The 25,635-nt window shown below is 44.6% G+C and overlaps 1 protein-coding gene across 2 annotated transcripts in view; it reads right to left on the bottom strand.

Annotated features, from left to right (window-relative positions):
- APLP1 (amyloid beta precursor like protein 1) overlaps positions 1–25,635 on the bottom strand; it is a 70,407-nt gene that overhangs the window by 2,186 nt on the left and 42,586 nt on the right. Inside the window, exons 4-16 of one of the 2 annotated variants that reach the window (XM_077260215.1) lie at positions 25,480–25,592; positions 25,212–25,384; positions 24,808–24,980; positions 20,766–20,887; positions 20,604–20,678; positions 16,271–16,429; positions 16,060–16,188; positions 15,875–15,974; positions 2,782–2,916; positions 2,583–2,606; positions 2,342–2,412; positions 2,197–2,256; positions 56–199 (exon numbers count right to left, since the gene is read on the bottom strand). In XM_077260215.1, the coding sequence (XP_077116330.1) occupies positions 56–199; positions 2,197–2,256; positions 2,342–2,412; positions 2,583–2,606; positions 2,782–2,916; positions 15,875–15,974; positions 16,060–16,188; positions 16,271–16,429; positions 20,604–20,678; positions 20,766–20,887; positions 24,808–24,980; positions 25,212–25,384; positions 25,480–25,592 (1,478 nt within the window). The remainder of the gene's footprint in view (positions 1–55; positions 200–2,196; positions 2,257–2,341; positions 2,413–2,582; positions 2,607–2,781; positions 2,917–15,874; positions 15,975–16,059; positions 16,189–16,270; positions 16,430–20,603; positions 20,679–20,765; positions 20,888–24,807; positions 24,981–25,211; positions 25,385–25,479; positions 25,593–25,635) is intronic. The other variant, XM_077260216.1, reaches the window with a different exon arrangement.

The raw sequence follows: 25,635 nt of genomic DNA, 5'->3' as shown, positions 1-25,635 counted from the left end.
GATGACCATCGGGTGCAGTGTGTTACCAGCAAGTCACGGGTACAGAATGTCTCACCTCTATAATCCCATGGCTGATGGTCCCATAGGGCTTACGTCTAATGACCAGAAGGCTTATAATTATCACCATTGCCACAGCAACTGCCACCACCAACAGACCGATCAGAGCTCCCCGGTTAAACGTGACAAGGGTGTCTGGTTCCTGTAGGAAAAATCGATACTGAATTACTGGTAAGTTAATGAATGTGGCGCCTTTATGATGACAGGAAGTCTTGAGCACCTGTTTTCAATCATTCTCCATCTGGTTACGGTAGCAGCCATTATTACGTTTTCGCATCCCTTTAATTAACATTCAGGATTACAAGACTCTTAAAGGGGATCTCCATTAATCTTATTAATGTTGAGAACACAATATTTTGGATGTGTTAAGGTACCGTTACACTAAACGACTTACCAACGATCACGACCAGCGATACGACCTGGCCGTGATCGTTGGTAAGTCGTTGTGTGGTCGCTGGGGAGCTGTCACACAGACAGCTCTCTCCAGCGACCAACGATCAGGGGAACGACTTCGGCATCGTTGAAACTGTCTAAGCTGCGCTTAGTAACCCGATATTTACCCTGGTTACAAGTGAACACATCGCTAGATCGGCGTCACACACGTCGAACCAGCGATGACAGCGGGTGATCAGCGACCAAAAAAAGGTCCTGATCATTCCCATCGACCAACGATCTCCCAGCAGGGGCCTGATCGTTGGTCGCTGTCACACATAACGAGATCGTTGCTACGTCACCAAAAGCGTGACGTTGCAACGATATCGTTAACGATATGCTATCAGCCTATCCTTAGCCTTCCCCCCTCCCAGGACCACCTACTTTGCCCTACCCTTTTTTATGGCCTAATTCCTGGGATACATGAAGGATAGCTGCGGAGACACCATCACGTGTTTCTCAACGCAAGCAATGAATAGCCAGACCTTTCACCGTGAAGGAATAACCAAGGGAAGGGTTAGCATCCCATAAAGGAAAACATCCAATACAGGAAAACCACCTATGCCAAGCATGGTATCCATCCACAGACAGCTGTTTCGGGGTGTTTGCACTGCTCCTAATAGCCAGATTCCTACTCCACACTGATGAGGGGCAAACACCCCGAAACAGCTGTCTGTGGATGGATACCATGCTTGGCATAGGTGGTTTTCCTGTATTGGATGTTTTCCTTTATGGGATGCTGCCCTTCCCGTGGTTGTTCCTTCCCGGTGAAAGGTCTGGCTATTCATTGCTTGCGTTGAGAAACACGTGATGGTGTCTCCGCAGCTATCCTTCATGCATTTGCATATTTCCCATAAGGGATGGGGGCAGTGTTCTGGATCACTGCGTTGAGAAACACGTGATGGTGTCTCCGCGGTGTTGGATGTTTTGGTCTCCCCGAGGCCAATCATCTGTTCCTTCACAGCCTTTTACTAGGCACTGCTCCTAATAGCCAGATTCCTACTCCACACTGATGAGGGGCAAACACCCCGAAACAGCTGTCTGTGGATGGATACCATACTTGGCATAGGTGGTTTTCCTGTATTGGATGTTTTCCTTTATGGGATGCTGCCCTTCCCGTGGTTGTTCCTTCCCGGTGAAAGGTCTGGCTATTCATTGCTTGCGTTGAGAAACACGTGATGGTGTCTCCGCAGCTATCCTTCATGCATTTGCATATTTCCCATAAGGGATGGGGGCAGTGTTCTGGATCACTGCGTTGAGAAACACGTGATGGTGTCTCCGCGGTGTTGGATGTTTTGGTCTCCCCGAGGCCAATCATCTGTTCCTTTAATTCCTGGGATAGTCCTGACTAAATCAGGAGTATGGAATCCATTCTAAAATCATTGTGAACTCAGACTGGTTGCAAAAGGAAGAAGGTGCTATTGGGCAAAAAAAAAAGAAATTTTCCATGTTGAGCAGACTACTTTTAAATGGATGTCTGGCCAACACCCGGTCTGATATTGATAACCTATCCTGGACACCCCATTTAAGGGATTTTACTTAGCTAGTTCTATGTTGCCCATTGAATTTATACATCCATGTGGTCCACGCTTGACTCTGCACTGACATTTTAAGATGCATGAGATCGCACGGCTGTGGGGACAGGGAGACGATTGTCAGACACAGCCAGACTCCCCATAAAGAAAGCAGAGCTCATGGTCTACTCACCAGTTCATCACGCTGGATGTCTTCAGACTGGTAGTGCACCGGCTTTACTGATCCGTTATCCTAAATATGAGAAGCACACCGTGAGTAATCACCTGGCCTCCATATTCCCTGACCCTACAAAATATAAATGATGAGAGCGCCTCACCTTCTGTCCCGGGAAAGTAATGGTCCGCTCACTAGGGGGGAAATCGGAGTACATGTCCCAGACGGCTGAGCCTGCGGGAAACATGGGAAGACCTTTTTAAAAAGTGAAGACTGGCTGGTTCATATATTAAAACTGGGCGACACTACTTATTTTGTCATCAAAAGGATTACAAATGGGCGACAGAGGGCCCTGAGGCTGCGGGAGAGATTTAAAGAGACAGAGACATCACCCAGGCACTGACCTTTCCGTTCTATTTGTTGCGAGTCTGACGAGCCGTCGGCCCAAAAGGCAAAAAGTAACAAGGAGACAAAGCAAGCGGAGAAGACAAGGAGAGAGAGAAAATATTCATAAGAGACCACACAAAACTGAGGATGTAAAGAGACAGCCGAGAAAGGGAAAATGGGCTGGGAAGACCACCAGACAAGGCTTAGCCGCCTCACCCTCTCCTTGAGACGTCTCGGCAGAGTTTTGAGCTGGGACCCTCATCTCGGGGTAGTCGGAGTCATCGTTCAGCTTCTTCTGTGTTGAGCTCAGGAGATCACTGGCTCCCACCCATTCTGTGCGCAACCAACTTTCTGCAAAATGTTAGAGCAAAATGAAACTTTCCTAAGTATGTTCAAGATCTCTGGTGACTGCTAACCACTGAGCTACCACAATGCAAATTGCAGGTGTATTATCAGGGTACAGTATGTCTACTATATGTGTGCAATGACGGGGCTTCATGGGTACGACATGTGTGGTACAAGGGTGTTTTATGCGTATTCTGCATGTATCGCATGAAGGTGCTGAATCTGTAGAGGGAGGCTGCTGCACCGTACCGTGCATGTTTGGGGGTTTTGCAAGGGAACTGTAAGTTTATCAGGGTGCTGTATAGGTACAGTGCATGTGTGGTATGGGTGTACTGTATGTATATTATCAGGGTGTATGGGTGCTGTATGAGGGTGCTGTATAGGTACAGTGCATGTGTGGTATGGGTGTACTGTATGTATATTATCAGGCTGTATGGGTGCTGTATGAGGGTGCTGTATAGGTACAGTGCATGTGCGGTATGGGTGTACTGTATGTATATTATCAGGGTGTATGGGTGCTGTATGAGGGTGCTGTATAGGTGCAGTGCATGTGTGGTATGGGTGTACTGTATGTATATTATCAGGCTGTATGGGTGCTGTATGAGGGTGCTGTATAGGTGCAGTGCATGTGTGGTATGGGTGTACTGTATGTATATTATCAGGGTGTATGGGTGCTGTATGAGGGTGCTGTATAGGTGCAGTGCATGTGTGGTATGGGTGTACTGTATGTATATTATCAGGCTGTATGAGGGTGCTGTATAGGTACAGTGCATGGGTGGTATGGGTGTACTGTATGTATATTATCAGGCTGTATGGGTGCTGTATGAGGGTGCTGTATAGGTACAGTGCATGTGTGGTATGGGTGTACTGTATGTATATTATCAGGCTGTATGGGTGCTGTATGAGGGTGCTGTATAGGTACAGTGCATGTGTGGTATGGGTGTACTGTATGTATATTATCAGGGTGTATGGGTGCTGTATGAGGGTGCTGTATAGGTACAGTGCATGTGTGGTATGAGTGTACTGTATGTATATTATCAGGCTGTATGAGTGCTATATAGGTACAGTGCATGTGTGGTATGGGTGTACTGTATGTATACTATCAGGCAGTATGGGTGCTGTATGAGGGTGCTGTATAGGTGCAGTGCATGTGTGGTATGGGTGTACTGTATGTATATTATCAGGGTGTATGGGTACTGTATGAGGGTGCAGTGCATGTGTGGTATGGGTGTACTGTATGTATATTATCAGACTGTATGGGTACTGTATGAGGGTGCTGTATAGGTGCAGTGCATGTGTGGTATGGGTGTACTGTATGTATATTATCAGGCTGTATGGGTGCTGTATGAGGGTGCTGTATAGGTGCAGTGCATGTGTGGTATGGGTGTACTGTATGTATATTATCAGGCTGTATGGGTGCTGTATGAGGGTGCCGTATAGGTGCAGTGCATGTGTGGTATGGGTGTACTGTATGTATATTATCAGGCTGTATGGGTGCTGTATGAGGGTGCTGTATAGGTGCAGTGCATGTGTGGTATGGGTGTACTGTATGTATATTATCAGGCTGTATGGGTGCTGTATGAGGGTGCTGTATAGGTGCAGTGCATGTGTGGTATGGGTGTACTGTATGTATATTATCAGGCTGTATGGGTACTGTATGAGGGTGCTGTATAGGTGCAGTGCATGTGTGGTATGGGTGTACTGTATGTATATTATCAGGCTGTATGGGTGCTGTATGAGGGTGCTGTATAGGTGCAGTGCATGTGTGGTATGGGTGTACTGTATGTATATTATCAGGGTGTATGGGTGCTGTATGAGGGTGCTGTATAGGTGCAGTGCATGTGTGGTATGGGTGTACTGTATGTATATTATCAGGCTGTATGGTGCTGTATGAGGGTGCTGTATAGTACAGTGCATGTGTGGTATGGGTGAACTGTATGTATATTATCAGGGTGTATGGGTGCTGTATGAGGGTGCCGTATAGGTGCAGTGCATGTGTGGTATGGGTGTACTGTATGTATATTATCAGGGTGTATGGGTGCTGTATGAGGGTGCCGTATAGGTGCAGTGCATGTGTGGTATGGGTGTACTGTATGTATATTATCAGGGTGTATGGGTGCTGTATGAGGGTGCTGTATAGGTGCAGTGCATGTGTGGTATGGGTGTACTGTATGTATATTATCAGGCTGTATGGGTGCTGTATGAGGGTGCTGTATAGGTGCAGTGCATGTGTGGTATGGGTGTACTGTATGTATATTATCAGGCTGTATGGGTGCTGTATGAGGGTGCTGTATAGGTGCAGTGCATGTGTGGTATGGGTGTACTGTATGTACATTATCAGGCTGTATGAGGGTGCTGTATAGGTGCAGTGCACGTGTGGTATGGGTGTACTATATGTATATTATCAGAGACATGACGGAGACTGAGAGACATGGGGCAGGATTATGGGACAGATTGGTCAGGATCATGGGATACATGGGTCAGGATGGAGAGATTACATAGAGCAAGATGGGACATCACATGGGGGCAAAATGGAGACACATGAGGGCAGGATGGGAGAAAATATGGCCGGAGCAAGGAATTAGACACAAGGGGGCCAGCATGGGGTATACTATTACTGTAGGGGCTAATTAAGTGATATTACTGTAGTGATGTATTTTATTTTTGAGGATACTATTTTCAATGAAGGGGGGTACTGGTACTGTGCAGTGTGACACTGTCACCTTTTTTACCTTCATCTGGTATTTTGTAGAAGTTGGGAAAAATTAGGTAATGTGCTTTGCAAGAGGTGCTCTAGATAACTGTTATATTCTGCAGACACGAGTCCTGGTTGGAAAAAATGATGGCGGTCTGTGCTAGATGAAGAAAAGCAAAGATGAAGGACTTCATCTAGAGACGTCACTGGTGAGTCAGTGTACTACCTGTACACTATATACTGTGTACAGAGCTCCTGTGTATAATGTCACCGATGATCCCTGTATTATGTGTACACTGACACTATATACAGAGCTCCTGTGTACAATGTCACTGGTGATCACTGTATTACATGTACACTGACACTATATACAGAGCTCCTGTATATGTCACCGGTGATCACTATATTACCTGTACACTGACGCTATATACAGAGCTCCAGTGTACAATGTCACTGGTGTTTACTATATTACCTGTACACTGACACTGTATACAGAGCTCCTGTGTATAATGTCACCGGTGATCACTATATTACCTGTACACTGACACTATATACAGAGCTCCTGGGTACAATGTCACTGGTGATCACTATATTACCTGTACACTGACACTGTATACAGAGCTCCTGTGTATAATGTCACTGGTGATCACTGTATTACCTGTACACTGACACTATATTACCTGTACACTGACACTGTATACAGAGCTCGTGTATATAATGTCACTGGTGATCACTATATAACCTGTACACAGACACCTTATACAGAGCTCCTGTGTATAATGTCACTGGTGATCACTATATTACCTGTACACTGACACTATATACAGAGCTCCTGTGTACACCATGTTCCAAATTATTATGCAAATTATATTTTTCTCGGATTTTCCTAAATAGTCGGTGCAAATGATAGTCAGTCTAATAAAAGTCATCACCCGTTAAGAGTATATATCGAATTTTATTGAAGAAACCTCCCAATGATAACAGTATAATCTCCAAAATGAATAAAACCTCACAATGCACTGTTCCAAATTATTAGGCACAGTAGAATTTCTAAACATTTGATGTTTTAAAGAACTGAAAATGCTCATTTGTGGAATTTGCAGCATTAGGAGGTCACATTCACTGAACAAAAAAGCCATTTAACTCCAAAACCTCCTAACAGGCCAAGTGGCATGTTAACATTCACAATTCTTGCATCCATTGAACTTGTGAGTTTTTGGAGAGTTTCTGCTTGTATTTCTTTACCTCCAGAGCTGCTGTTTTGATGTGAACGGCCTCCTACCCTCATAGATCTTTTGCTTGATGATCCTCCAAAGGTTCTCTATAGGGATGAGGTCAGGGGACGATGGTGGCCACACCATGAGTTTATCTCCTTTTGTGCCCATAGCAGCCAATGACTCAGAGGGATTCTTTGCAGCATGAGATGGTGCATTGTCAGCATGAAGATGATTTTGCTCCTGAAGCCATGTTTCTGCTTTTTTAGACCATGGAAGAAAGTGGTCAGTCAGAAACTCTATATACTTTGCAGAGGTCATTTTCACACCTTCAGGAACCTTAAAGGGCCCTACCAGCTGTTTACCCATGATTACAGCCCAAAACATGACTCCTCCACCTCCTTGCTGAAGTCGCAGCCTTGTTGGGACATGGTGGCCATCCACCAACCATCCACTACTCCATCCGTCTGGACCATCCAGGGTTGCTCGACACTCATCAGTAAACAAGACTGTATGGAAATTAGTCTTCATGTATGTCTGGGCCCACTGCAACCGTTTCTGCTTGTGACCACTGTTTTAGGGGTGGCCAAATAGTAGGTTTATGCACCACAGCAAGCCTCTGAGGGATCCTACACCTTGAGGATCGAGGGACTCCAGAGGCACCAGCAGCTTCAAATATCTGCTTGCTGCTTTGTAATGGCTTTTTAGCCCCTGCTCTCTTAATCCGATGAACTTGCCTGGCAGAAACCTTCCTCATTATGCCTTTATCAGCACGAACACGTCTCTGCTCAGATACAGCCACAAATCTCTTAACAGTACGATGATCACGCTAAAGTTTTCGTGAAATATCTAATGTTTTCATCCCTTGACCAAGGCATTGCACTATTTGATGCTTTTCGGCAGCAGAGAGATGCTTTTTCTTTCCCATGTTACTTGAAAACTGTGACCTGCTTAATAATGTGGAACATAATTTTTAAGTAGTTTTTCTTTAACCCCTTTCTGACCTCGGACGGGATAGTACGTCCGAGGTCACATACCCCGCTTTGATGCAGGGCTCCGGCGCTGAGTCTGCATCAAAGCCGGGACATGTCCGCTGTTTTGAACAGTTGACATGTGCCCGCAATAGCGGCGGGTGAAATTGCGATTCACCCGCCGCTATTAACTAGTTAAATGCCGCTGTCAAACGCTGACAGCGGCATTTAACCAGCGCTTCCGGCCCGTCGGCCGGCCGGAAATGAGCGCATCGCTGACCCCCGTCACATGATCGGGGGTCAGCGATGCTTCTGCAGAGTAACCATAGAGGTCCTTGAGACCTCTATGGTTACTGATCCCGGATAGCTGTGAGCGCCACCCTGTGGTCGGCGCTCATAGCACACCTGCAATTCTGCTGCATAGCAGCGATCTGATGATCGCTGCTATGTAGCAGAGCCGATTGCATTGCCAGCATGGCAAAAGTAAAAAAAAAAAAAAGTAAAAAAAAAATCTGAACCCCCCCCCCCAAAATATTAAAGTTTAAATCACCCCCCTTTCGCCCCATTCAAAATAAATCAATAAAAAAAAAAAATCAAACCTACACATATTTGGTATCGCCGCGTTCAGAATCGCCCGATCTATCAATAAAATAAAAGCATTAACCTGACCACTAAACAGCGTAGAGAGAAAAAAATTCAAAACGCCAGAATTACGTTTTTTTGGTCACCGCGACATTGCATTAAAATGCAATAACGGGCGATCAAAAGAACATATCTGCACCAAAATGGTATCAATAAAAGCGCCAGCTCGGCACGCAAAAAATAAGCCCTCACCCGACCCCAGATCACGAAAAATAGAGACGCTATGGGTATCGGAAAATGGCGCAATTATTTATTTTATTTTGCAAAATTTGGAATTTTTTTTCACCACTTAGATAAAAAATAACCTAGTTATGTTTGGTGTCTATGAACTCGTAATGACCTGGAGAATCATAATGGCAGGTCAGTTTTAGCATTTAGTGAACCTAGCAAAAAAGCCAAACAAAAAACAAGTGTGGGACTGCACTTTTTTTTGCAATTTCACCGCACTTGGAATTTTTTTCCCGTTTTCTAGTACACGACATGGTAAAACCAATGATGTCATTCAAAAGTACAACTTGTTTCGCAAAAAATAAGCCCTCACATGGCCATATTAACCGAAAAATAAAAAGTTATGGCTCTGGGAAGGAGGGGAGCGAAAAACGAACACGGAAAAATGGAAAATCCCAAGGTCATGAAGGGGTTAATTAGAATCACCTGGAAAACTAATTATCACATGTGTTTAAGATTGATTTCAGTGATCCATTGAGCCCTGAGACACAATACCATCCATAAGTTTATTTGAAAAACAAAACAATTAAATTTTTATGACACTTAAATCCAATTTGCATAATAATTTGGAACACGGTGTATTATGGCACTTATGGTAATATTATATATTGTGGTTTTTTTTATTAATGATCGGTATTGTAGTATTCGGTCACTATGTGGTGGTAATATGTGATGTGGTCATGGTGTGGCCGTATCCCACCAACGACAACATCTGCAAGGAGTTTGTTCTCCCCGTGTTGGTGTGGGTTTCCTCCGGGTTCTCCGGTTTCCTCCCACATTCCAAAGACATCCTGATAGGGAATTTAGATTGTGAGCCCCATCGGGGACAGCGATGATAATGTGTGCAAACTGTAAAGCACTGTGGAATATGTTAGCGCTATATAAAAATAAAGATTATTATTATTTGTTCGTTGTATGTGGTATTATTGGTCATTATGTAGTCTGGCACATAATGGTAGTATTTGTTCCTTGTATGTGGTATTATTCGGTCACTATGTGGTGGTAATATGTGATCTGGTCATGGTGTGACGATATTTGTGCCTTGTATATGATATTATTGGTCATTTTAAAAACTGAAAAATAAATAAATATATACCTATAAAAGTATTGGATGCTATAACAAATGTTTAATGGGTTACAGTAGAGTAGGGCCCAGCCAAAAGAGTCTACCTTGTCATGGTGGCAGATTAGAAAAATCTTTTGGCCAAAACAAAAGCTGCTGGCTATATATGTGTGATCTGGTGATAGATGGGAACTGACAATGTGTGATTGGTGAGGACGTGGTGCAGATGTAGCGATTTTCTAAGAGTGGGTGGTGGGACTGTGAACAGTTCAAGGGGTGGAGGCTGGGCAGAGTCTCAAGGAGGCCCTGAAAACTTTGCCAGTATGGGGCCTGAAATTCCTCGTTGCAGCCCTCTCTGCATGTGCACTGTATGGATGCTGTATGGGTATTGCATGTATATTGTGTGGATGCTGCATGTGCACTGTATGGATACTGTATGTATATTGTGTGGATGCGGCATGTGCACTGTATGGATACTGTATGGATATTGTGTGGATGCCGCACGTGCACAGTATGGATACTGTATGTATATTGTGTGGATGCTGCATGTGCACTGTATGGATACTGTATGTATATTGTGTGGATGCGGCATGTGCACTGTATGGATACTGTATGTACATTGTGTGGATGCTGCATGTGCACTGTATGGATGCTGTATGTATATCGTGTGGATGCGGCGTGTGCACTGTATGGATGCTGTTTGTATATTGTGTGGATGCGGCATGTGCACTGTATGGATACTGTATGTACATTGTGTGAATGCGGCATGTGCACTGTATGGATACTGTATGTATATTGTGTGGATGTCACATGTGCACTGTATGGATGCTGTATGGGTATTGTATGCATATTGTGTGGATGCGGCATGTGCACTGTATGGATGCTGTATGGATGCTGTATGGATGCTGTATGTATGTTGTGTGGATGCGGCATGTGCACTGTATGGATGCTGTATGGATGCTGTATGGATGCTGTATGTATGTTGTGTGGATGCGGCATGTGCACTGTATGGATGCTGTATAGGTATTGTATGCATATTGTGTGAATGCCACATGTGCACTGTATGGATGCTGTATGGGTATTGTATGTATGTTGAGTGGATGACATGTGCACTGTATGGATGCTGTATGGGTATTGTATGTATGTTGAGTGGATGCCACATGTGCACTGTATGGATGCTGTATGGGTATTGTATGTATGTTGTGTGGATGCGGCATGTGCACTGTATGGATGCTGTATGGGTATTGTATGTATATTGTGTGGATGCCACATGTGCACTGTATGGATGATGTATGTATATTGTGTGGATGCCGCATGTGCACTGTATGGATGCTGTATGGGTATTGTATGTATGTTGTGTGGATGCCACATGTGCACTGTATGGATGCTGTATGGGTATTGTATGTATATTGTGTGGATGCCGCATGTGCACTGTATAGATGCTGTATGGGTATTGTATTTATATTGTGTGGATGCCGCATGTGCACTATATGGATACTGAATGTATATTGTGTGGATGCGGCATGTGCACTGTATGGATGCTGTATGGATACTGTATGTATATTGTGTGGATGCGGCATGTGCACTGTATGGATGCTGTATGGGTATTGTATGTATGTTGAGTGGATGACATGTGCACTGTATGGATACTATATTTATATTGTGTGGATGCGGAATGTGCACTGTATGGATGCTGTATGTACATTGTGTGAATGCGGCATGTGCACTGTATGGATACTGTATGTATGTTGAGTGGATGCCACATGTGCACTGTATGGATGCTGTATGGGTATTGTATGTATATTGTGTGGATGCGGCATGTGCACTGTATGGATGCTGTATGTATATTGTGTGGATGTTGAGTGGATGACATGTGCACTGTATGGATGCTGTATGTATGTTGTGTGGATGCGGCATGTGCACTGTATGGATGCTGTATGGGTATTGTATGTATGTTGAGTGGATGACATGTGCACTGTATGGATGCTGGATGGGTATTGTATGTATGTTGTGTGGATGCGGCATGTGTACTGTATGGATGCTGTATGGGTATTGTATGTATATTGTGTGGATGCCACATGTGCACTGTATGGATGCTGTATGGGTATTGTATGTATATTGTGTGGATGCGGCATGTGCACTGTATGGATGCTGGATGGGTATTGTATGTATGTTGAGTGGATGACACGTGTGCACTGTATGGATGCTGGATGGGTATTGTATGTATATTGTGTGGATGCCACATGTGCACTGTATGGATGCTGTATGGGTATTGTATGTATATTGTGTGGATGCGGCATGTGCACTGTATGGATACTATATTTATATTGTGTGGATGCGGCATGTGCACTGTATGGATACTGTATGTACATTGTGTGGATGCGGCATGTGCACTGTATGGATACTGTATGTATATTGTGTGGATGTCACATGTGCACTGTATGGATGCTGTATGGGTATTTTATGTATATTGTGTGGATGCCACATGTGCACTGTATGGATGCTGTATGTATGTTGTGTGGATGCGGCATGTGCACTGTATGGATGCTGTATGGGTATTGTATGTATATTGTGTGGATGCCACATGTGCACTGTATGGATACTGTATGTATATTGTGTGGATGCGGCACGTGCACTGTATGGATACTGTATGTATATTGTGTGGATGCGGCATGTGCACTATATGGATACTGTATGTATATTGTGTGGATGCGGCATGTGCACTGTATGGATGCTGTATGAATATTGTGTGGATGCCGCATGTGCACTGTATGGATGCTGTATGTATATTGTGTGGATGCCGCATGTGCACTGTATGGAGGCTGTATGGATACTATATGTATATTGTGTGGATGCCGCATGTGCACTGTATGGATGCTGTATGGATGCTGTATGTATATTGTGTGGATGCGCCACCTGCACTGTATGGATACTGTATGTATATTGTGTGGATGCCGCATGTGCACTGTATGGAGGCTGTATGGATACTGTATGTATATTGTGTGGATGCGCCACCTGCACTGTATGGATACTGTATGTATATTGTGTGGATGCGGCATGTACACTGTATGGATACTGTATGAATATTGTGTGGATGCCGCATGTGCACTGAATGGATGCTGTATGGATACTATATGTATATTGTGTGGATGCTGCATGTGCACTGTATGGATACTGTATGTATATTGTGTGGATGCGGCATGTGCTCTGTATGGATGCTGGATGGGTATATTGTATGTATATTGTGTGGATGCCACATGTGCACTGTATAGATGCTGTATGGATACTGTATGTATATTGTGTGGATGCTGCATGTGCACTGTATGGATACTGTATGTATATTGTGTGGATGCTGCATGTGCACTGTATGGATACTGTATGTATATTGTGTGGATGCGGCATGTGCACTGTATGGATACTGTATGTATATTGTGTGAATGCGGCATGTGCACTGTATGGATACTGTATGTATGTTGAGTGGATGCCACATGTGCACTGTATGGATGCTGTATGGGTATTGTATGTATATTGTGTGGATGCCACATGTGCACTGTATGGATGCTGGATGGGTATTGTATGTATATTGTGTGGATGCGGCATGTGCACTGTATGGATGCTGGATGGGTATTGTATGTATATTGTGTGGATGCCACATGTGCACTGTATAGATGCTGTATGGATACTGTATGTATATTGTGTGGATGCTGCATGTGCACTGTATGGATACTGTATGTATATTGTGTGGATGCTGCATGTGCACTGTATGGATGCTGTATGTATATTGTGTGGATGCGGCATGTGCACTGTATGGATACTGTATGTATGTTGAGTGGATGCCACATGTGCACTGTATGGATGCTGTATGGGTATTGTATGTATATTGTGTGGATGCCACGTGTGCACTGTATGGATACTGTATGTATATTGTGTGGATGCTGCATGTGCACTGTATGGATACTGTATGTATATTGTGTGGATGCGGCATGTGCACTGTATGGATACTGTATGTATATTGTGTGGATGCTGCATGTGCACTGTATGGATACTGTATGTATATTGTGTGGATGAGGCATGTGCACTGTATGGATACTGTATGTATATTGTGTGGATGCGGCATGTGCACTGTACGGATACTGTATGTATATTGTGTGGATGCGGCATGTGCACTGTATGGATGCTGTATGGGTATTGTATGTATATTGTGTGGATGCGGCATGTGCACTGTATGGATGCTGTATGGGTATTGTATGTATATTGTGTGGATGCCACGTGTGCACTGTATGGATACTGTATGTATATTGTGTGGATGCTGCATGTGCACTGTATGGATACTGTATGTATATTGTGTGGATGCTGCATGTGCACTGTATGGATACTGTATGTATATTGTGTGGATGCGGCATGTGCACTGTATGGATACTGTATGTATATTGTGTGGATGCGGCATGTGCACTGTACGGATACTGTATGTATATTGTGTGGATGCGGCATGTGCACTGTACGGATACTGTATGTATATTGTGTGGATGCGGCATGTGCACTGTACGGATACTGTATGTATATTGTGTGGATGCGGCATGTGCACTGTATGGATGCTGTATGGGTATTGTATGTATGTTGAGTGGATGACGTGCACTGTATGGATGCTGTATGGGTATTGTATGTATGTTGAGTGGATGACATGTGCACTGTATGGATGCTGTATGGGTATTGTATGTATGTTGAGTGGATGTCATGTGCACTGTATGGATGCTGTATGTATGTTGTGTGGATGCGGCATGTGTACTGTATGGATGCTGTATGGGTATTGTATGTATATTGTGTGGATGCCACATGTGCACTGTATGGATGCTGTATGTATGTGTGGATGCGGCATGTGCACTGTATGGATGCTGTATGAGTATTGTATGTATATAAGGGTGATTCCTGAATCAAGAGAGTCTGCATCGCAACTGGTGATAACCCATGTATAATATTTATTCCTCAGGTCACTAACTTTGGTTGGCATTTAAATTCTATTTATATATATAAAACATAAAAAATAAACAACAAACAAATAAAAAATAAAAAACATAAATATTAATATATATATATATATATATATATATAATGATCTATTCTGTATTTTTCCTATTTTGGAATTCATGGTATAATCCATCGTACCCGCTGTTACCCCCCCTTTTGTTCACGTTGGTACAGCCATAGATTATAATCGGACAAAAACTCACTAACCATTGTTATAACTATTTCTTGATTTCTACCCTAATATTGTTCTAGGTCAATTTGTTCCCTATTTTCGACATGCAGATCTCTTGCACCGGAATCTTTCAAACTTGTTTAATTGCGCTAAATCTAGCTTTTATATTCCTAATCTCAATTTTTCCTAAATAATATACAATCTTGTATGCAATTTTTGTAATTCCATCTAGCCAAAACATTTGTCCTGTTTTTACTATTATGTTTGTTTTGTATTTATCTTCATGTGTCTCTACTTTGTTAGACAATCACGTCAACTAATTGTAGCACCGGTGGGTTCACCGGATATCAGTATAAAAGTATGAGACAAGTAATATAATAGACATCATGATTAAGGGGGCTCTGTCACCAGAAACGCGTTGATATTGTTTTATTCTTATTGCTGCTGATGTTTTATCCTCCACATTATATTTGAAGTGAATAAAGTTACGGATTTTTTTCACTATATCGTTGAGCTGGATCTCCTTCCTTTTCCTATATTGTGTGGATGCCACATGTGCACTGTATGGAGGCTGTATGTATATTGTGTGGATGCGGCATGTGCACTGTATGGATGCTGTATGGGTATTGTATGTATATTGTGTGGATGCCACATGTGCACTGTATGGATGCTGGATGGGTATTGTATGTATATTGTGTGGATGCCACATGTGCACTGTATGGATGCTGGATGGGTATTGTATGTATATTGTGTGGATGCCACATGTGCGCTGTATGGGTATTGTTATGTATATTGTGTGGATGCGGCATGTGCACTGTATGGATGCTGTATGGGTATTGTTATGTATATTGTGTGGATGCGGCATGTGCACTGTATGGATGCTGGTTGGACACATGGGGGGGTACTACGGTGCAGGTATGTTCTGCTATGAACCAATGTACCTCTGTCACTCACCGATCTGCTCCCGTAGCTCTGGCGTCAGCTGGGGGTTCCGGTACAGTAGAGACAGAGACTGATTGACCCGCTCCTCAATTACACGGAGATGGGTCAGAACCTGAAGAAGAGACCGCACCATAATGACTGCCAAAGGAAGCCATCTGAGAAACCAGCAGAGCCACCCATGGGGGAGACCCCCGTACCTGGAACTGGATGGTCTCGGCTCTGTCCGGCTCTGCGCTGCTGACGTGCTGGTAGTGACGCACTGTATGGCGCTGGTCTTTTTGCTCGGCGTGTATGTATTTCTTTAGGGCCAGAAGAACCTTCTCCGGCTGCTCGAGACCAGACACAAAATAACATTAAACCCCGAAAATATTAATGAAGACCTGAGGAGTCCGAGGGAGAGCAGCTTACATCCAGGGGCGTGGTCTGCACGCTCGCCAGATAGTTCTCCAACGCCGCCCTACGGTTATCATTCAGAGCCGCCACCACCCGACCCAGATGTGTCTCCACCAAACGCTGGCGCTGAGCCGAAATCTGACTCTCCAGGGTCTGTAAGATGGACTGGAAGTGCTGAAAAGTGAAGAGCGACAGTCAGTGACGAGGAACCACCAGCCGGCTCCTCTGGATGAGACACCAGGTGGATACACAGCTCAGCAGGCGGTATCATACAGGAGAGGATTAGATACATGGCTCAGCAGTCAGTATCATACAGGAGGGGATTAGATACACAGCTCAGCAGACAGTATCACACAGGATAGGATTAGATACATGGCTCAGCAGTGAGTATCACACAGGAGAGGATTAGATAGGATAGGAAACAAAGGGTGGTTATTAATGGAGCACAGTCGGACTGGGTCGCGGTTAGTAGTGGGGTACCACAGGGGTCAGTATTGGGCCCTCTTCTTTTTAACATATTTATTAATGACCTTGTAGGGGGCATTCAGAGTAGAATTTCAATATTTTCAGATGACACTAAACTCTGCAGGGTAATCAATACAGGGGAGGACAATTTTATATTACAGGATGATTTATGTAAACTAGAAGCTTGGGCTGATAAATGGCAAATGAGCTTTAATGGGGATAAATGTAAGGTCATGCACTTGGGTAAAAGTAATAAGATGTATAACTATGTGCTTAATTCTAAAACTCTGGGCAAAACCGTCAATGAAAAGGACCTTGGGGTATGGGTGGATGACAAACTCATATTCAGTGGCCAGTGTCAGGCAGCTGCTACAAAGGCAAATAAAATAATGGGATGTATTAAAAGAGGCATAGATGCTCATGAGGAGAACATCATTTTACCTCTATACAAGTCACTAGTGCGACCACACTTAGAATACTGTGCACAGTTCTGGTCTCCGGTGTATAAGAAAGACATAGCTGAACTGGAGCGGGTGCAGAGGAGAGCGACCAAGGTTATTAGAGGACTGGGGGGTCTGCAATACCAAGATAGGTTATTACACTTGGGGCTATTTAGTTTGGAAAAACGAAGACTAAGGGGTGATCTTATTTTAATGTATAAATATATGAGGGGACAGTACAAAGACCTTTCTGGTGATCTTTTTAATCATAGACCTGAGACAGGGACAAGGGGGCATCCTCTACGTCTGGAGGAAAGAAGGTTTAAGCATAATAACAGACGCGGATTCTTTACTGTAAGAGCAGTGAGACTATGGAACTCTCTGCCGTATGATGTTGTAATGAGCGATTCGTTACTTACATTTAAGAGGGGACTGGATACCTTTCTGGAAAAGTATAATATTACAGGGTATATACACTAGATTCCTTGATAAGGCGTTGATCCAGGGAGCTAGTCTGATTGCCGTATGTGGAGTCGGGAAGGAATTTTTTTCCCCATGGTGGAGCTTACTCTTTGCCACATGTTTTTTTTTTGCCTTCCTCTGGATCAACATGTTAGGGCATGTTAGGTTAGGCTATGGGTTGGACTAGATGGACTTAAAGTCTTCCTTCAACCTCAATAACTATGTAATACTATGTAACTAGATACACAGCTCAGCAGATGGTATCACACAGGATAGGATTAGATACTCAGCTCAGCAGAGGGTATCACACAGGATAGGATTAGATACTCAGCTCAGCAGACGGTATCATATAGGAGAGGATTAGATACCCGGCTGAGCAGACAGTATCACACAGGAAAGGATTAGATACACGGCTCAGCAGTCGGTATCACACAGGATAGGATTAGATACACAGCTCAGCAGACGGTATCATATAGGATTAGATACACAGCTTAGCAGACGGTATCACACAGGATAGGATTAGATACACGGCTCAGCAGTCAGTATCACACAGGAGAGGATTAGATACACGGCTCAGCAGTCGGTATCACATAGGAGAGGATTAGATACACGGCTCAGCAGACGGTATCACACAGTATAGGATTACATACACGGCTCAGCAGACGGTATCACACAGTATAGGATTAGATACACAGCTCAGCAGACGGTATCATATAGGATTAGATACACAGCTTAGCAGACAGTATCACACAGGATAAGATTCGATACACAGTTCAGCAGACGGTATCATATAGGATTAGATACACGGCTCAGCAGACAGTATCACACAGGATAGGATTAGATACAAGGCTCAGCAGACAGTATCACACAGGAGAGGATTAGATACACAGCTCAGCAGACAGTATCACACAGGATAGGATTAGATACAAGGCTCAGCAGACAGTATCACACAGGAGAGGATTAGATACACAAGTCAGTAGACAGTATCACACAGCATAGGATTAGATACACGGCTCAGCAGACGGTATCACACAGGAGAGGATTAGATACACAGCTCAGCAGTCAGTATCACACAGGAGAGGATTAGATACACGGCTCAGCAGTCAGTATCACACGACAGGATTAGATACATGGCTCAGCAGTCAGTGTGACACAGGATAGGATTAGATACACGGCTCAGCAGTCAGTATCACACAGGAGAGAATTAGATACACAGCTCAGCAGTCAGTATCACACAGGAGAGGATTAGATACACAGCTCAGCAGACAGTATCACGCAGGATAGGATTAGATACACGGCTCAGCAGTCAGTATCACACAGGATAGGATTAGATACACAGCTCAGCAGACAGTATCACACAGGAGAGGATTAGATACACAGGTCAGCAGACAGTATCACACAGGAGAGGATTAGATACACGGCTCAGCAGACGGTATCACACAGGAGAGGATTAGATACACGGCTCAGCAGACAGTATCACACAGGATAGGATTAGATACACGGCTCAGCAGACAGTATCACACAGGAGAGGATTAGATACACGGCTCAGCAGACGGTATCACACAGGAGAGGATTAGATACACGGCTCAGCAGACGGTATCACAGGAGAAGATTAGATACACAGCTCAGCAGACGGTATCACACAGGAGAGGATTAGATACACGGCTCAGCAGACGGTATCACACAGGAGAGGATTAGATACACGGCTCAGCAGACAGTATCACACAGGATAGGATTAGATACACGGCTCAGCAGACAGTATCACACAGGAGAGGATTAGATACACGGCTCAGCAGACGGTATCACACAGGAGAGGATTAGATACACGGCTCAGCAGACGGTATCACACAGGAGAGGATTAGATACACGGCTCAGCAGTCAGTATCACACAGGAGAGGATTAGATACACGGCTCAGCAGACGGTATCACAGAGGAGAGGATTAGATACATGGCTCAGCAGACAGTATCACATAGGATAGGATTAGATACACGGCTCAGCAGACAGTATCACACAGGAGAGGATTAGATACACGGCTCAGCAGACAGTATCACACAGGAGGATTAGATACACGGCTCAGCAGACGGTATCACAGGAGAAGATTAGATACACAGCTCAGCAGACAGTATCACACAGGAGAGGATTAGATACACGGCTCAGCAGACAGTATCACACAGGAGAGGATTAGATACACGGCTCAGCAGACAGTATCACACAGGATAGGATTAGATACACGGCTCAGCAGACAGTATCACACAGGAGAGGATTAGATACACGGCTCAGCAGTCAGTATCACACAGGAGAGGATTAGATACACGGCTCAGCAGACGGTATCACACATGGGTATCCTGACACATAAGGCGTGCGCCCTGCGGTTCTGCACTGATCACATCATGAATCCTCCATGTTTCCGCGATTGGACAGAACATGTCGGGGATTCTCGGCTCGAGGGCTTTATCCAGGGAGATGGGGCGACATCCAGCGCGCCGTGTAATCAGATCCGCCATTACACAACCTCCCGCCCTCGCGCCGTCTTGTCCCGTACTTTGTTTTTATAACATGGGGCGAGCGGATCAGATCGGCTTTCCTGATATCTCCTCTCGCCCCCCGCCGCCATATTATCTCAGCAGTAACACGACCCCCAGATACAGACTTAAGTGGGACTAAAAGCCATCGCTTTCCCCGGACATTAGGGGATTTGCAAAATAAATGACTTTTACATCTGTCTCTCGTATCGGTTTTCACTGCTAATGGCTCCAAAACCTGCAGATATTATCATGGGAAATCCTCCTGCCGCTCCGCAATAATTCATATTTTCTATTCGGTGGACGTGAGACAGGGAGTGGGGCCATTAAATATTTATGGGACCAGTCAACCGATTCTGCTTATCTGGTACCTCCGAGCTCAGATTATTAACCCCCCCATACCGCCATATAGCGACCCCCCACAAACGATGCTACTCCCATCATCCCAGGCCCCGTACCTCGTTTAGAGCCTGGCGGTCGGACTTGGGCAGATTCTTGGCTTGGTTATCCGCATTCGCCCACTCCTTCATGACCTGGAAGACGAAGGCTCACTGGTCACTGACATGTCTGCCCTTTAATTGACTGGTCGATCAGATTTTCGGCCTTGACATTACGCTCACCTCATTGATCTGCTTCATACGTCTTTCCTCCAGCTCCATTTTTGCTCGTAGGAAGTTGGCGTGTTCAGATCCGTCCCGCGGAGACTCAAAGTAGATATCCACCCCGTCAGTGGGGCGAGAAACTGCAAAACACGGGATATATCCACTATATTGCTAAAATTATAACTCCATACGGTGCTTAAGGGGATCTATCAGTGGAATCGTCCCTCCTAATCCGTCTATATGGGCACGTAGGTCAAAGAAAACTGAGCAAAATGACACCTTGATATCTGCAATCCGATGTCTTATTCCAGAGAAAGATAGGTTTTCTTTTTATATGTAAATGAGCTGTTAAGATCTATGGGCCGGACATAGATCTCCATGAGAATCTGCCTCCAGAGCTTATTTTATAGCATATATAAGCATATATAAAAATGGGGTATTATTACGTAATGACTGACAGTCCACTCTTCGAATCTACGGTACATCTCTCACACTGGTAACGCCCCCTTTACATTTAAAATAACCTCTGGAGGAGGAGTCTCAGGGAAATCTATGTCCCGCCCATAGATCTTAACTGCTCATTTACATATTAAAGAAAACGTGGATTTCTCTGCCATAAGACAACAGATACGGATCGCGGATATCAAGGTGTCATTTTATTCAACTTTCCATGACCTTTATGCCCATATAGACAGCTTGGGAGGATTTATGTTACTGACAGATTCCTTTTAAATAATACCACCACACAGTTACTATTTAATGGTACCGCACTGTACCTACAAAATACCACCACACAGTGCTTACATAGCAGTACAATACTATGCCTTGATAATACTGCGCTTACATATTAGTACAATAATGTGCCTTAAAAGCTCCGCCTCAAAATGCCTACATAATACTGTCACATCGTGACTACATAATAGTACAATACTGTGCCTTGATAAATATTGCACGCTGTGCCTACATAATAGTAGAATAATGTGCCTTAAACCACAGCCACAAAATACCTACATAACACTGTTACACCATGATGACATAATAGTACAATACTGTGCCTTGATAATACTGCACGCTATGCCCATAGAATAGTAGAATAATGTGCCTTGATAATACTGCACACTGTGTCTACATAATGGTAGAAAACTGTGCCTTGAAACCACCTCCACAAAATGCCTACATAATACTGCCACACAATGCTTACATAGCAGTACAATACTATGCCTTGATAATACTGCACGCAGAGTGTACATAATAGTACATTAATGTGCCTTAAAACCACAGCCACAAAATGCTTGCATAATACTGCCACACAGTGCCGACATAATAGTACAATATTATGTCTGAAAAATCCCTAATACACAGTGCCTACATAATACCATAATAATGTGCATTAATATCACCGCCACAGTGCTTACATAATAATGCGACTTAAAAATACTACTGCACAGTGCCCACATAAAAGTACAACAAATAGTGCCTTAATATTACTGCCATAACGTGCCTACTTAATAGCACAATCGTGGGCTTACATAATACCGTGTCTCAATATTAACGCCACACAGTGTCTATATAATAGTACAATTCTGTGCCTCCTTAATAGTACCATTATCTGAACAAATAACAGCGCCACACATTGCCTACTTCCATGCACAATTTTGCGTCTAAATAAAACCACTATACAGTGCCAACATAAAATGGTGTGGTTTTAGGATTAAATCATGCTGATAAAGTGTCAAATTAATAGTAAACTATACTGTGCCTATATATTACCGCTATAGGGTGAGCAAACCAAAACCAATAACAATTGTCCAAAATCGTGCCAGAAAGTATTACTACCATATAGTTATTATATAATACTGCCATACAGTGCCTAAATAATTCCATCATGTGAATGTCTACACCACAGCACCACTGAATACCTAATGCTTAGGTAACAGTACCATAAAGTAGTCTAATAATACCACCAAACAGTGCATACATAATAGTACCGCACAGCTCCAATATACAGAGCCTAAATACCGGTAATTCCGCCATACTGTGCCCAAAATCTGACATACGTTGCCTGCTTTAGGGTATGTGCACACGCTGCAGATTTGCCTGCGCAGATTCTTCCCTCTCTTGCCAGAAAACGCAGGTGCGGATTTGCTGCGTTTTTTTTAATGCAGATTTGTAAGTGTTTTTGAAAGCTAAATAAAGATCTATTATTGAACAAAAAAAAAAAGAATTATGATGTCATTTCTAGTCCAACCTACTTGATAACATTTGTCCAACCCACACTCCATTATACACACAGACAGACAGACAGACAGACAGACAGACAGACAGATAGATAGCCAATAGTGCCAGCGGCAGTGCCGGGTATTGAGGTGCGAGACTCGTGCAAGTTTCTCGCAAGTGTGACCCCGGCCTTCAACGCATTATCTGTTTAATGGAAAAAAAAAATTGAAAAGAAAAATTTGTGTGGGCTCCCTTGCAATTTTCAAGTCCAGAGTGGGAAAGCCAGCGACTGGGGGTCGGTGTTTATAGCCTGGGAAGGGGGCAATACCCATGGATCTTCCCAGGCTATGAATATCAGCCCACAGCTGTCTGCGTAGCCTTTACTGGCTATTAAAATAGAGGGACCACCCAAAAAATAACGTGGGTTCCCCCTTTATTTTATAGCCAGAAAGGCTACGCAGACAGCTACGGGCTGATATTCATAGCCTAGAGAGGGGCCATGGATATTTGCCCCCCCTGGCTACAAATACCATCTCCCTGCCGCCCCAGAAATGGCGCATCTGTAAGATGCGCCAATTCCGGCACTTAGCCTCTCTCTTCCCACTGCCCTATAGTGGTGGCATATTGGGTAATAAGGGGTTAATATCACCTTTGTATTGTAAGGTGACATTAAGCCCGGTTAGTAATGGAGAGGCGTCAATAAGACACCTATCCATTATTAATCCTATAGTAGTGAAAGAGATTAAAAAAAAAGACACAGCCAGAAAAAAATATTTTAATATTCTTAATTTCACCATACTTAGAAACAAGCCTAATTCCTGCGATGCCCTCGATCACCTGCAAAAAATAATAAACCAACCGTATACTCCCTGTCCGATGCAGCCCAATTAATAACGAGTGTCCCACGACGATCTCCCCTATAGAGCAGTGATATCAGGTTATGTGACCGCTCTATAGGCAGACAGGAGACAATGACTCCTGAAGTGCATCACTGAAGAGGTTACCTGAGTTCATTGCTCTCACTTTATGGCAATGCTGTGTGGGAATTTTCCCATGCAGCAGTGCCGCAAGTGACAGTATGAACTATACTGTACTCACAGTGGTGGGGGGATACAGTGCGGAAGGATGCCTTCCGTCATTGTATCCTGGAGCCCCTGGAGAGCGGTCGCATCAGCTGATGTGGCAGCTCTCCACGGGAGATCGTCGTGGGACAATCGTATTAATTGGATTACTGTGGATCAGGGAGTATAATGTTTGTTTATTATTTTAATTTTTTTTTTTTTACAGGTGATTGATGGCTTCGGGGATCAAGGTAATCGGTGAGTATGTACTCTATGTTGTATGTACTGTATGTCTATATGTGTGTACTGTATGTACTGTATATGTTATTTTTTTTTTACACTTGAACACAGTAGCCGGATGATGGGACTGCTACTGTCCCATCATCCGGCTACCTGTCACTGTAGCAGGCATAGCCGGATGGGACTAGTAGTCCCATCGGACGATGCCTGCTTACATACAGCCCCGCCCACACACAGCCCCGAACACACACACACACACAGCCCCGTGATCCCTGCACCAGCCTGCGATCCCAGCACAGCCCGCGATCCCCGCACAGCCCGCGATCCACAAAAAGAATTGACATGGTTCTTTTTTGAATCTGCTGCGTTTTCCGTGCAGATTTTTCTGCACCATTAGCACAGCATTTTTTTTCCCCCATTGGTTTACAATGTATGGAAAAAACATGGATCCGCAGGAAATCTGCAACGTGTGCACCTAGCCTTATACCATTTCAGCATGTGATAATGGAAAGCAGCCGCGTAGGATGATAGCAGCGCCTTACCTTTAACCTCTGGCGGCATTGTGGGTGCGCTGCTGGTGGTCTCCTCCTCTTCTCCATTTCCCACAAAGTAATCATCCCATATTGGGGGGTGCTGGTCCTCGTTGGCCCCCGCTGCGTCCTCTCCTCCGTCCTCAATGATGTCCACGTTATCATCTTCAATCTCAACGTCGTCACTGGTAAAAAAAAAAAAAATGGAAATCATATAGAGCACCCCCTAGGTGTGGTGTGAGTAATATCACCCCTGCAGGTAGAAGGGAGGGGATTCTCTGTACGACCTCGGTAACAGCGCCCCCGAGGGTCACAACCAAGCACCAGGGCCCGGTGGGGTCAGTGCCACACGTGGCCCCCGCTATAGTGCTGACAGGGGCCGCTTCCACCCCTGGCAGCGTTTTCTCACTTCTTACCCCCTGTCTGGGTCCTGCGGCTCCAGCTCGGTGACAGGTTGCCCCCTCGTGGGCTCCACCTGGTGGGGCGCCCGTGTCGGACAGCAGACATACTCCACTCCCCGGAATCTCTCTGGGTGGCACGGCAGCAGCATCCCATAACTGTGCAGATCCAGGTCCTCGGCGGCACAGGCCTGCGCAAGGAAGAGCCGGGACTGGTTAGTATCCCGCCAGAGGGGTCCAGACTACAGAAGCCCCTCCAGCACTGCGCCCATGGTGGTGGTCTCACCGTGCGGGCCGCCTCGTGCCAGTGCTGGTAGCTCTCACAGACGTCCATCTGCTCGCGGTGCAGGAAGCGGCACTTATCCGGGACCAGCAAAGCGTCGCTGACAAACTCGTTCACTGCAAAAAGACGAAACGTGGCAATTAAAGGGCTGGCGCTGAC

The sequence above is a fragment of the Ranitomeya variabilis genome, chromosome 4 (assembly GCF_051348905.1).
Source record: "Ranitomeya variabilis isolate aRanVar5 chromosome 4, aRanVar5.hap1, whole genome shotgun sequence".
Lineage (NCBI taxonomy): Eukaryota > Metazoa > Chordata > Amphibia > Anura > Dendrobatidae > Ranitomeya > Ranitomeya variabilis.
The sequence above is the reverse complement of the archived record's forward strand: the minus strand, read 5'-3'. Positions and strand labels throughout refer to the sequence as shown.